This window comes from Equus quagga, chromosome 6 (genome assembly GCF_021613505.1).
Source record: "Equus quagga isolate Etosha38 chromosome 6, UCLA_HA_Equagga_1.0, whole genome shotgun sequence".
NCBI classification, from domain to species: domain Eukaryota; kingdom Metazoa; phylum Chordata; class Mammalia; order Perissodactyla; family Equidae; genus Equus; species Equus quagga.
This window is the reverse complement of record NC_060272.1, coordinates 101,849,633-101,862,999: the sequence shown is the minus strand read 5'-3', so window position 1 is coordinate 101,862,999 and position 13,367 is coordinate 101,849,633. Positions and strand designations below refer to the sequence as shown.

At 39.5% G+C, this 13,367-nt stretch overlaps 1 protein-coding gene across 1 annotated transcript in view; it reads right to left on the bottom strand.

The window, feature by feature from the left end:
* PTAR1 (protein prenyltransferase alpha subunit repeat containing 1) overlaps positions 1-12,578 on the bottom strand; it is a 49,965-nt gene extending 37,387 nt beyond the window's left edge. Inside the window, exons 1-2 of the mRNA XM_046664434.1 lie at positions 12,405-12,578; positions 3,437-3,606 (exon numbers count right to left, since the gene is read on the bottom strand). Coding sequence (XP_046520390.1) covers positions 3,437-3,606; positions 12,405-12,490 — 256 coding nt within the window. The 5' untranslated portion in view covers positions 12,491-12,578. The remainder of the gene's footprint in view (positions 1-3,436; positions 3,607-12,404) is intronic.
* Between the last annotated feature and the right edge of the window lie 789 nt (positions 12,579-13,367).

The window sequence follows — 13,367 nt, the reverse complement described above, 5'->3', positions numbered from 1 at the left end:
AGATGAACAGATATATATTTCAGAAAAGCATCCCTCAAACTGTTTCTAAGAAGTGTTGTTTGAAATGACTGGCTAGTGACATGATGGACAAGGATTACAGACGAAAGACTGAAAATGGGGTAGACCAGTCATGAGATGATAACATTTGTCCAGAGGAGATACAAGAAATGGAGAGCAGAAGATGGTTTTTAAAGAGCTAGCTCAGATATGGAGCAGAGCTTGTGAGAAAGAGGGAGGAACAGAAGAAGATGGCAGAAGGGCACACTGGGGGAGACAGCACGGGACAGAGCTCTGCCCAGTCAGGACTCCAATGCTGTGGACATCTCTCGTGATTTTTGTTTTTGTCAGATTTCTCAAAAGTCAAGACTACAGTAACATTCCTCTCCCATACTCAATATGGCTATTACTGGGGCAGACTTTTTAAAAAAATCAGTCTCTCTAAGTAATTAAACAGTGATGCTAAGATGGTCAGTTTTGGTTAAACTATGGGTAAACTTGACGAGCTATGGGGTGCCCAGGTTAAACATTATTAAACATTTCTGAGTGTCTGTGAGGATGTTTCCAGATGAGATTAGCAGTTGAATCAGCAGACTCAGGAAAGCAGATAGCCCTCCCCAGCGTGGGTGGGCATCATCCGATCTGTTGAGGGTTTGAATAGAACAGGAGGAGGAAGGAGGAGGAATTCACCATCTTTTTTAACTTCCTGTCTGTCTGCTTGAGTTGGGATATCTCATCATATCTTCTCCAGCCTTCAGACTGGGATTTGAACCACTGGCTCCCCTGGTGCGCAGGCCCTCAGACTCAGATTAAATTACATCACCGGCTTTCCTGGCTCTTCAGCTTGCAGAGAGCAGATCATGGAACTTCTCAGCCTCCATCATCACGTGAGCCAATTTGTCACAATAAATCTTTTATATGTATTTATATAAAACCTTACAAATACATAAATTTTCTACTGGTTGTTTCTCTGGAGAATCCTGACTAATAGAGATGCTCTCCAAACATCTAAGGAATTCAGCACATTAATGAGAGCATGAATTCAGTTTGGTTAAAACAAAAAAAATCTATCCCCAAAATAAAGGTCACCTTCAGTTACAGAATACATTCTTCAGAGGTGCCTAGGATTTTGGCATGATCAATCACACAGACACTGACATTTCTGAAATTGTCCTTAAATTGCCAGCTTTCTTCACTTGGCTCTTTTTATACATATATTCTCTATAAAAACAGCTTTAAACATACAGCATTTTCATGAAGTAACTGCTTTTTCCTAATATTTTTTACTTTTTTTTTTTAGCAAGATTCACCTCTGTGTTCTAATTGCTTCAGTTCACAAATCTGGCAGAATACTCTTACGTTAGCATCTTCAGCTATCTTTTTCTGTCAAATCAGACATTCACTTCCATATTTTTACCAATAATACAATACACAACTTGAGTAGTATATGATACCACACTAAATCATGCTGTCCCCACCCACCAAAAAAGTGAAGCTGAAAACTGCTTCCAGGAGGAAAAGGTTAGAATAAAATCAAGCTACTTTTGTACACAGGCACAGCTGTGTTAGAATTCAACGTTCCGTTTGTGTGAGTGAGCTGAACCATTTGCTCTTCTGTCTGGGTCCTCCAGGGCCCATCAAGACTAAAACGACGTGATGAGGAGATTCAGCAAAGCCTGCAGACAGGGAAAAATGGAGAGAAGGACGTGGAAGGCTACAGGAAGAAGGCAGGTTAGGCTAGCCTACAAAAACGTGCAAAAAATAATGATCTGAAACAATAATAGCCTTTGATGTTTTAAAATTCACACTGTTTCTTCTCTACAAGAGAATCTTCTGTCTCCCGGCCCCGAGTTAGTTATGTATTGGTTCAATTATACATTTCTGTGTACCAGAACATACAGAATACAGTTTTGTTTGGCAAAAAAAAAACGATGGATTCATATGGTGTTACTTTGCACCTTAATGTTACCGAAATCTACTACAGAGTTATGGAATGGACAACAAAAGAGGGCCTGACAACAGATAAATATCCTTACCTTTAAGTTTATGCCAAAAACTTAAGCTATGCTATAAACTCAGGCATAGCCTTATAATGAAGAAATATATGTCACAGGACTAATTGAGTGAAACACAGAAAATAGAAACTATTTCAAATTACATCTTCAAATCAGACTCCTTTTCTACTGGTTTAAACAAGGAAAAGTGCTATTAACCTATAATGCAGTATGTTAAGGACAATACTGAGAGAATACAAGGAAATCGGTATGTCATACCTTTGGCAACACTCCACAAAGCGATTGTTTTTCACTCAACTGTAAGCTTCTTGAGTAAAGGGAACATGTACTTTTCACCTTTTATCCCACAAAGTATTTAGAACAGCTTCAGTTATGAGTAGGCCCTTGGTAATGGCTACTGAACTGGTAATTAAAATTCTCTAGGAAACAAATTTCTCAGTCCAAATTAGCCACCAAGCATACTGAGCACTTTTAAGGTACTGCTGTATGTGGGAAGGGACAGGAGCTGTACAAAAACAGTTCAGAACGCGATCTTGGATGACTCTCCAGAAAAGTGAGACCTCAAGTCTTACTTTTACCTAAAAAGTAAAGAGAATTTGTGCACATGGAGGCTTAATATCACATATAAGCGGAGAACTAAGAAAAGAGACCAGGTGGGACGAATTGTCTGACGCAGCAAAGAGCAATCTCAGAGGAGTGGAAGAAGCGAATGCTGGGGTGGTTTTCTTTTGCTCATATTAGCATAGGAACAGGACACAGAGGGCCGGAGCTAATCGAGATTCACCTTCATAAATCACTGAGCTGGTTCGCAGCATAACTACCACCATCACGCCTCCATTATCTCATTCGGACTGCTACCACAATGTGTTCTATTGCTCATAAAGTATGAAAGGATTAGAAATCTGAGCTTGTAGGCACCAGAGCCCTCTTCAGTGATTTTCAAACATTTTTTAGCCATAGGATGTTTTCTTCAAATAAAATTTTATAAATGACCCCAATGCATAAAAAGATAAAGTTAGAATTGCTCTAATTTTATGGTGACAGATAGTTACTAGATTTATCATGGTGACCATTTCGTAATGTATATAAACGTCGAATCACTGTGCTGTACACCTAAAACTAACATACTATTGTATGTCAACTACAATAAAAAAAAGAAGAATTGCTCCAATTTCCTACTCAGGTTGCAGTAGGTGGCCTGGCACCCTGTTTGAAGCACCTTCCATACAATCACTTATGGATGCAAAATTTGAAAACTACCGATGAGTGTAAACTCCCCACTCGACAGAGAAGTGGGGGACCTGCCCGGGAGTGCATGAAAGAGCCAGAACTAGAATCCAGGAATGCCAACACTCAGAGAGGGTTCTTCCCACTTTATTCCATGCTGCTTCTACAAACCAAAGGAGGACAGAGTTCATACTTACCATCTTTGTTCAGCCATTGCTTTCTTGTTCTGTACAAAAGGAGCTTGTTGTGGACATACGGTAAAAGGAACTTGACACACCAGCTCTCCACACCAAGTTTGTTTTCAACCAGGACTATAGGACTCCGGTTATACCTTGCTTCAGGACATGGGATCAGGCCAATTTCATCTCTTAATATATAAAACACGAAAAAGAATTAAAGTTAAGAATACTAGCCCTTTCAAAATTTTTCAAATCCTAGAGTATTTTTTTAAAAATTCACATATTTCCCTTTCTTAAAAATATTATTTAGCTCGCCTACTAGATTGGTAGAAACTAAAAAAAAAAAGAAAAAAATACACACCAGTTTTTTAATACTGACAAGAGTAAGGGAAAATCAGTATGCTGTACTCCCTGTTAACAGGAAAGAAAATTGATCTAATCTTTGGATGGAAATCTGAAAATGACTTTCAAAATTTTAAATGTACATTCTCTTTGACCTGGCAATTCTACTGCTCAGAAATTACCCTACGCTGAGATATAGCAACAGGATGTTTACTGCAACACTGCAACAAAACTGGAAACAATCTAAATGTGTATCAATACAAAACTGGTAAAATAAATGTGGCTTCTCCGTGTAACAGAGTGTAAAAAATGAGGTAGATCTGCATATGCTGGTAGGGAATGGTGCCAAGACATATGAAACAAAAAAAGCAAAATGCCAAACACAATGTACAGCACAAAGCCTTCTGTATATATTTTTTAAGAGATACATATATGCATTAAAAAATTTCTTTCAAGGAGAGGAAGGATTTTATTTTTATACAGTTTAAATTTTCTAATCACTTGTATGTATTATTTCTATTTTTAAAAAATGTCAATAAATGTATTTATGCTTGGGGGCCAGCCCTGTGGCCGAGTGGTTAAAGTTCTGAGGACTCTGCTTCAGCAGCCTGGGGTTCATAGGTTCGGATCCTAGGCATGAACCTATTCCACTCACCAGCCATGCTGTGGAGGCATCCCACATCCAAAATAGAGGAAGACTAGCAAAGATGGCTAATCTTCCTCAAGCAAAAAAAAAAAAAAAAAAAGCAGGAAGATTGGTAACGGATGTTAGCTCAGGGTGAATCTTCCTGACCACCCCCCCTCCCCCAAAAAAAAAGAGAGAAAGAAAGGAAAAAAAAATGTATTTATGCTTGTCTGCTAATAAATGTACATGGAGCAGAAATAAATTATCAATAAAAGTTATCTTGTCAATGAGATTGTGGGCCATTTTTTCTTTTCTTCTTTATAATCCTTTTTACTTTTCTGAATTAAAAAGAAACTAATAAATGTTGTTAAAACACAAATACATTTCATAATTTGATCATTTTCATCTAAGGCAGTATCTACATCCCTCCATCCACCTCAGCTTAAGGTGAAAATTTACATTACAGGCCGAGATTTAATAAACAATATGTAGGGCAGTTGACTTGTTCAGTAAATGAACCAGCAAATACAAAAATGTTTTTGTAAAACCCACACACGTGCCTTTCAACTATAACGAGGGTAAAATTCTTGCCTACATGAAGCATTCTTTCTCAAATGGTATGTCCTTCCTTTAATTAATGAATAACTAACAAGAACTTTTTAACAAAATGAGCTGACATAAATAACGATAGTTTTAGAGTGTCTAAATTGATTTTTTTTGAAGTTGTTTTTTTTTTTTAAATAAAGAAATGGTTTTTAGAGTGGGTTGAAAACTAGTGATGCTGTGTGTGACATCATCTATTACGTCCCTGGAATTCCTGTGCCAAGACAGTAGTTTGATAGATGCAAAGAGGGGAAACTTGTTTAATTACAGGTTATAAGAAAAGTCCTCTTTTTTTGCTAGGCTGCCGTCACGAATTGGTGGGAGTCTGTGGAACTAAAATGAAACCCCTCCTGGACACTCCACACTGGAGAGCTCAAGGGTAACCTACTTTCTACTGATCACTTCATTAGTGACACAGCGATATATCAATAAACAGCAGTACCCTAGGGGTTGCAAGTCACTAACCATTCTTTCAAGCTGATTTAACTCACAAGCAGAGTTTGAGACCTCAGGCTGTTTGTCCTGACAACTGGCTCAGTTGATTCAGAGGTGTTTTGATATGCCATGTCAATATTATCTAAACATTTTCTGAGTACTGCAATGTACTGGGTACAGTGCTAGGTTCTGAAAATGCAAAAATGAGTAAAACAAGGTGTCCTGACTTCACAGAGCTGATATTTTTGCTGGGGAGTTGTGTCAATATCCATAATAAAATGTTAACATTTGCCACTCCAGTAATATAAATAAAGTTCTGTCAGAAGAATGAGGCAATGCTAAGAGAGCATCTGAGGTCAACATCTAGGATTTCGAAATATATTTTTGCATTTGTATTTGGTGATATTAACCTCAGCTCTGTCTAGTTCACTATTAGGACAACCAGCCACATCTAGATGTACGCCTGACTAACGTGTGTCTGCATCTCTGGTGTTTCCTGGTGTTCAGGTTTTACTATATAAAATAGAACATTGAAAAAATAAACTAGAATTACAGAAAAAAATAAACTCACTGTAATTATTTCAAGAAAGTCTGTTCTCTGAGATCTAATCACTACTTACAGCACTTCAAAGAACTGCAAGTCAACAACATGAATGTTAGGGTACCAAGGAGAAAAGAATCTTACCTTCTGGGTATACTCTGTTTTGGGGGATGGAGGGATTTTTTACTTAAATTCACCATGTAAAAACCTGCCTTGCTCACTATTCATACCAAAAATAAAATGCTCAACTAATAATTTGGTTCCTAAATCAAAGGACAGAGCCATCTGCACAAATAAAAAACTTTAGTTTGGTACCATCAGTCCAAGAAACAATTAAAAACTACAAGAATGCTTTGCTGTAGCAGGTGCTCAATACCTGCTCCTGAAAAGCTGATTACCACTGCGCTTCAGTGATACTATTCAAATAATAGTTTTCAAAGAATATTGCTTCTTGACTCTCCAAAAGAACATGACCTCTGACATCTTTCTAATGCAGTGAGTCCACTCCCAGCTCTGTCAGTATGTGACATATACCTATATATATCTCATGTCACGGCCTCTAATAGACCTCAATTTTGAATGAGAAACCACTCTCATCGAAGGAGAATGAAAACGGTCATACCAGGGAATATAAAGCACTAGGAAAAAAACATTAAAAGAAAGGTAGTAGGATGTAGAGACAAAAGCACTTGATCTTCAGAGGTCCATGGTTCTAGTTAGTCTCCATTCTACCACTCACAGTCAAAGTGAATCTGGCAAGTTACTTGCCACCAGCATCCTCATCTGAAATACAGGAATAATAATGCTGTCCTGTTCCTGCCTAGTATGAAAAGCAAATAATACAATGTAAAGAATATGGTAAGCTACACAGTGCCAGGCAAAGATAAAGTATATTATTATTAATTCAGTTAAGAGCCTGAGGTCAACCAGAAAAGTTCCTTGGTTAAGAGATAATGAGAAGCTGAGGCAAAGACAGTTAAGCCTTTGTCAAGTTATCTGACTGTAAGACACAGCGCTTTGCTGCTTCCTAAAAATATAACGTCTACTTTATAAAGATAGGTAGGTCAGTAAGCGTCCAAATAACAGTGTGTTTGACTTCAGACTTCTATGCCTAGTCCCCTAGGTCATAGTCCACTTTTTTTTCAGACAATTTAGAATAGCATTCCAGAATCATTTTAAAATTGGAAGGGACCTCATTCCTCCAGTCTCTCATTTTATCAGATGAGAAAACTGAGGTCCAGTGAGGTTAAGATGATTACCCAAGGTCACACAGCTGGCAGCTAGGTTAAAAATCTGACCTCCTAATACTTAGCCCAAAACCCTCTAGAGTGAAGATAAAGACATCCATGAAAGCAAGCAGGATTTAGATTAATTCCTTCTAGATTTCTGGCTATTTAAATTCTAATTTCATACTCAAGAAAAGTTGGAAAACTCAGGGAAAAAACAAAAAGTCTTTTGTCATCCCTCTACCACTACTTACGGTTGGGTACACACCCTTTTGTTCTAAGAATTTTACAAAAGTGGGATTATATTGGACATACTCTTCTATAATTCTTTTTTAAAATGGAATTCACATTAAATATTTTCCTACATAATTAATTTTTACATTTTTAATGGTTGCAACAAATATGCTATAAATATCAAATATATCTCCAGTTATTTCTTTAGTATAAGAAATTTCTAACGCTTTCACTACCACCAAATTTCACTTATTTGTATTTTTAGGTTTCTGGCAATTTAGATTCCTTGTACTTAACAAGGATACTCACGTAAATACCTGCATTACCAAGGTCATAGGGTTTCTAAAAACATGCAGGTTTGAAATAGTGATCAAATTCTAGTCTTCTCAAAGAGATACCATGACGCTCATTGTTTAGGTTCCTTCGAAGGCTGCTCCAAAGGAACAGCAACATAGAATGAACCAACATATTTACTTAAAAAGACTGTACACAGCATGGTACATCTCTCTGAGTGCTTCACTTTACAATGTGGATTCACTGCCTTCCAGATGAAGTTCAAGGTTCATATAACACTGCTATTGACTTTGTTCTTCATGTTTAGACAGCTTCTCCTGTCTGCACTTTTCAGAAACATCATCAATTAGAGTAGGCCCACTTATTATTTACGAAAGTAATATCAACCAGCTTCCCTTTTGGGAGGAAAGGATGGTCCCCAAATACTAAAACTGAACCGTGTAATGTGGAGCGACCAAACAAAAAGCCCAAGGATTCAAGAAATGGTCCAAAACTTATTGATCTAATATTTATTTTGGGTTTTTTTTTCCCCTTCAAACTGGAATTCTTTCCAGAATGACCAAAAAGGAAATTTATCAAAATATCTAAAGGACTTGACCCTTGCATATTGATAAAACTTCACGGTGACTAAATTAAGATATTTCAGAGACCTCGTAGGCTTTCTCAATTCAAAATGCCACTAACTTTGTATATAACTGAAATTATATTACTGACCTTATTTAGCAAACAGCCACCAAAATTACTACTGTTATATTGAGTGTTTATTATATGTGATGCTCTGTGTTAGGTTTTACATACACTATTTCACTTATTCCACACAATTATCTTAAAAAGTAGGAATATTAAGTCCACTTTATAGATGAAGAAAGAGTCTTGTCTAAGTCTACCCAGCTAGTAAATGACAAGCCAAGGTTCAAATCCAGGACTGTCAGACTCTACATCCAAACTTTTACAATTATACTAGTGTTTAAATAAATAGATAAAAACCAAGTATAAGGAGACAATTAAGACTCTATGGTTATCTATTCTTCAGTTCAACTTGCAGACAATCTAAAACTGCCTTTCATTACTACTCCTTTACTCAAAATTTTTTATTGGGGCCTACCCACTGCCTAACAAGTGTATTTTCCCTAAGCCAACTCATCCATCCCTCATGTCTCAATTTAACTGCTATTTCCTAAGAACTATCTTGACCTTCTCATTTAATTAGGCCTGTCTCTGTTATTATTATTTCGAAGTATTTTTCTTATCCTTTTGGGTTCTTTTCATAATCTGTGTGTTGATTTGTCTAAAGTTTCATTAGGGCAGGGACCATGGGTGGTGTGTTCAGCAATCTACATACATTCTGCTCCTAGCCCTGTATGCACAGAGGCTAGCATTGTATCCCTGTAAAACAGAGGTGCTCTTTTGCTGAATGCATGCATGGAATGAAAGAAATTAAGCCAGACAGTCAAGGACTTCCAAAATCTGGCCCTACAGTATCTTTTCAATCACATTTTGCTACTTTGGATTAATTTACTGTCCCTGTGGCGATCTTTGGCTCCCTGAGACTGTAAATGCTACCTTGTTTTCAAAGTTCAGCTCAAAATCCACCTCCTCTAAGAGCCCTGGCCAAGACATACCTAGCCTCCCTTCTACTTTTATTAGACTCACACAGCACTTGCTCACCGTACTGCTAGCCCAGCCTCTACCATAAACTGCTTTGCGGATTAACTGACTACTCCTGCAGGTAGGTCTCTGGTCTCCAGCTAGACCGGCACTGTGCAATAGTTGTCACTAGGCATATGTGGCTACTGTGTATAAATCAATTAAAATTAAATAAAATTTAAAATTCAGTTCCTCATTCAGTGGCCACATTTCAAGCACTCAACAGCTACATATGGCTAGTGGCTATCATGTTGAATAGGACAGAGAGAGAACATTTTCATTATCACAGATATTTCTGTGCCTTACGTACAAGCACTGTATTTTATACTTCTTCCTATTCCATTCTGTGAAGATGGTACCTACAGCACTTCATAAACAGTGAGAGTTTAGTAAATATTTAACAGAGTAATAAAAAATAACTTGCTGGATAAGAGAACTTTGACATGGCCCTAACTGCACTGTAAACAGTTGTCTTCCACAACAGCAATTTAAGGTCCATACATTAAGCTAGTGCCCATCTCTGGGTTAAGCCTTCAGTTGTTTTTCCAATAGTAAACTCTAGCAATCAACAATACAAACAACATTTGTATGGTATTTTTCAGTCTTTAATGTACTTCACATTCATCATTTAGTTGGCCAGTTATTTTCTGAGGAATACAGGGATTCAGGTTACATCTAACATTTACCTAGCAGCAACTAAGTGCCAGACACTGTATAAGATGATTTTCCTGTGTTCTCATCAGCCTGTATCAAGAGGAAATTGAGGCTGAGAGAGGGTAACAAAATCCACATCTCAACCACCACATCTTGACTCCTAAATATTTCTACAGAGACAAAGTCAATAACTTTAATGGAGTAGATGTTGGCTAATAAAATTACAATCTGTGTTTGGAGAAAAAGGAAAAAAAAAATAAAGGAGGAAAAATTTTATTTTGTAATACTGAAAGTGTAATTAGGTACTACTAACTTTCAACATAAATGATCTCTTTTTTTCCCTTTCAACTAGAATTATAGACTCTTTATTTTGCAGGAAAAAAGGGCTAGATTGGGGAAGAAATACGAGCAATTTTAAAAAGTCCAAATTATAAGACACTTTAAAAGATGTGTAGTAATATTATTGGCGATATCGTTACTGTAGGGAATATGTACTAAAATATAGCTCAAGATTAATATTAAAAATGAATTAGGCTATTTAAATGTTCAGATCTATATTATATATTATTTCAAATTATTTCAAATGCCCAACTTACTTCACACTTTTAAATCTTGAATGACCCAAATGCTTATTAGTAATTATAAATTACGCATATTAATGAGATTTCACCATTAAAATATGACTAAGGAGGGTTATTAAAGTCCTTTATGAATTTCAATAACTGTACTCCAGAAGCACTGGCATGTGTCCCAAATTGCACTGTGTCAAGCTGTCAAGCCAAGGAACACTCAATCTCAGTTTCTCCAAAAAGAAAATACTGGAAGCTTTTGTAGTCTACCTCAAAGATGAGAAACTAAGATGCTTACTGTACTTATTAGACTTCTTTCTAACCTCTGCTATAATTTCTTCAAGAAAAATAACAGCAATGATGAGAAAATAGGCCCTTCATTTGTCCAATTTTCTTTTTTTTCTTGAGGATGTCTCCGCACTAAAGTTCTCATTCTCAAAAAAGGATTAAAAGACCAACACACAACAAGGCATCAAAGCATTCTTTAGAAGGCCCAGGACCCACTATGGTTACTGCCAGGAAATCATTCCAAACAGTCATTTTGAAAAAGGCAGCAGTCACAAGGGGAAAGGAAGCGGGCGCTGGTAGAGGGGACAGGCGTGTTTGGAGGCCAGCAGTGTTTTGTTTTTAATGAGGCACAGTTGCAGGTCTCCAAATGTGTGCCACAAGGGAACAAGACATATGAGGGCTTCTTAATTCTTTTATAAGCATCACCTTGAAGGAAAAGAGCATTCAGATGTAGGTTTGGCACTTCTTTTAGGTAGAAAGGCTTAAGGGGTTAGAATGCTTAAAAAGAATAATTCAAGTATTCCAGTTTAAAGAATAAAATATTAAAAATAAACCCCACAAACAATTAGATAAAGCGGGGGAAAAGTACAACTGGATGCCATGTTTCTTTCTTTTGGAGGGAGGAGGGATGGGAAAAGAGCTACAATCTTGCTTCTTCCTAACTCTTTTGTATAATGCTGTAGGTATCTCTCTCTTTTAATAGTTTCCTTTTCACTCGTTACATAAAAGCAGAAGTGTCAGAAGGAATAGTCTCTTCTGGTATCTTCCCGGAGTCCTCCAAGCAAAATGGAAAGGAAGGAGGGAAAAAATAACGTGTGTCAGTCCTGTGGTGTCCTACTAAAAGAGGGCAGCAGTGTTTGGACACAAAAAGCCTTAATATGCTCCCTGCAACTATGAATCAGCTAATGCTAAAAAGTGTCGAGGTTTCATCTGCTTTACACCAGACCCACAAGCTACACTCTTGAGAATGCTCTGCTCACCTTCAAAATAAACTGTTTCATCCGAATCCCTCGACAATCTTGGGACCAGCAAGACAAAAGTCAAAAGCAGCCTCAAACTACCTTTGGCTACTCGAGAATAAGATGATTGAGAGTAAGATGATCGGTAACCCCCTCTTACCAACGATCAGGATGAACCTCAAAAGAGTTGTGTGTACAGATCATAGACCGACCCACATCGTGTGTGCGCCCCTGTACTTTTGGATGTAGGATGTGGACACACAGGTGAAGTCTTTCGAGTTTCGTGAACTCCTGGCAAAGGGGTGGGAGGGAGAGGGAAACAAAGTCGCTCCGTTGTGATTTTCCGAGGTCACTTCTGGGACTCGCCCGGGAGCGCGCTCCGGTAGCGGAAAGCGGGCCCCGCGGCGGCCGACAGAGGTCCGGCCGCGACCTCGCTCTGTCCCCTCCTGCGAGGGGCGCGCGGGCCGGGACTCGCCGCCCGAAGTCAGATCGAGGCTCGGCTCCGCCTCCCTCCGCCCGCCCCCGACGACCCCCGGAGGCGGCGGGGGCACCGCCCGCGCGCCACTCACATGTGCGGGTTCCTCCTGAAGGCGTTGGTGATGTCCTTCACCACCCGCTGCACCAGCACGGCCACCTCCTCGCTAGTCTCGGCCATGTTGGCGGCGGCCGCGGCGGCCCAAGCGCGCCTTCGGGAGAGCGCCGAACCGCCGGCGGGAGTTCCGCGGGGAGCGCGCGCGTGTGCGCCGGTGTGGCCGCGCCCCCGCCCGCGCCGCCGCGCCGGCCGCCGAGCACTTCCGGGTGAGCCCGCTGGCAACGGGGGCGTCGTGCCCGCTGAAGCTAGGGCGGTTTGGTTGGTCCCCGACTTCCACTGGGGGGGTATGGTAACCGAATTTCTTAGTGTCTGAGAAGATGCTGTGGGTTCAGTTGGAAAGTTGCCTCAGGTGGCTGTGTTAAACATTTTATTTTAATTTCTAGTCTAATTCTAGGAAGAAAGGGTCCTCAAGTCACTCCCCGAGAGTCAGAGACTGGCCTGAACCCCCTGATGTTGCGGGGTCGGTGAGCCGAGGAGTGGAAAGAAAGATTTTCTTGGACTCTCAAGGTCTGGCAGTAGTGCTCTTTTATTTAGAGAATAGTATGGAATAGCATGGGGACAGGACCCATGGGCAGTAAAGAGCTGCTGCATGGGGACAGGATCCATGGGTAGTGAAGAACTGCAGGCATGGGGACAGGACCCATGGGTGGTGAAGAGCTGCTGCCGCTGCTGCATGGGGACAGGACCCATGGGCAGTCAGAGCTCCTGCTGCTGCCCCAAGTTGAGGCTTAGGGCTAAATTTATAAGGCACAGGGTACGTGACTTATTTTTACTGGAAAAAGAAAAGATGATGTAAAAAGTCATTAAATGATTTCAGTGCACATGGGGTCTGGTTATTGTGCGGTCGTGTAACTAGATATGAATCTGGTCATGTAGATCGGCGTGTAGGTGAGGATGCCCTGGGCTTCTCTCCCTGGGGCAGCCCTAATTCATACCGTAA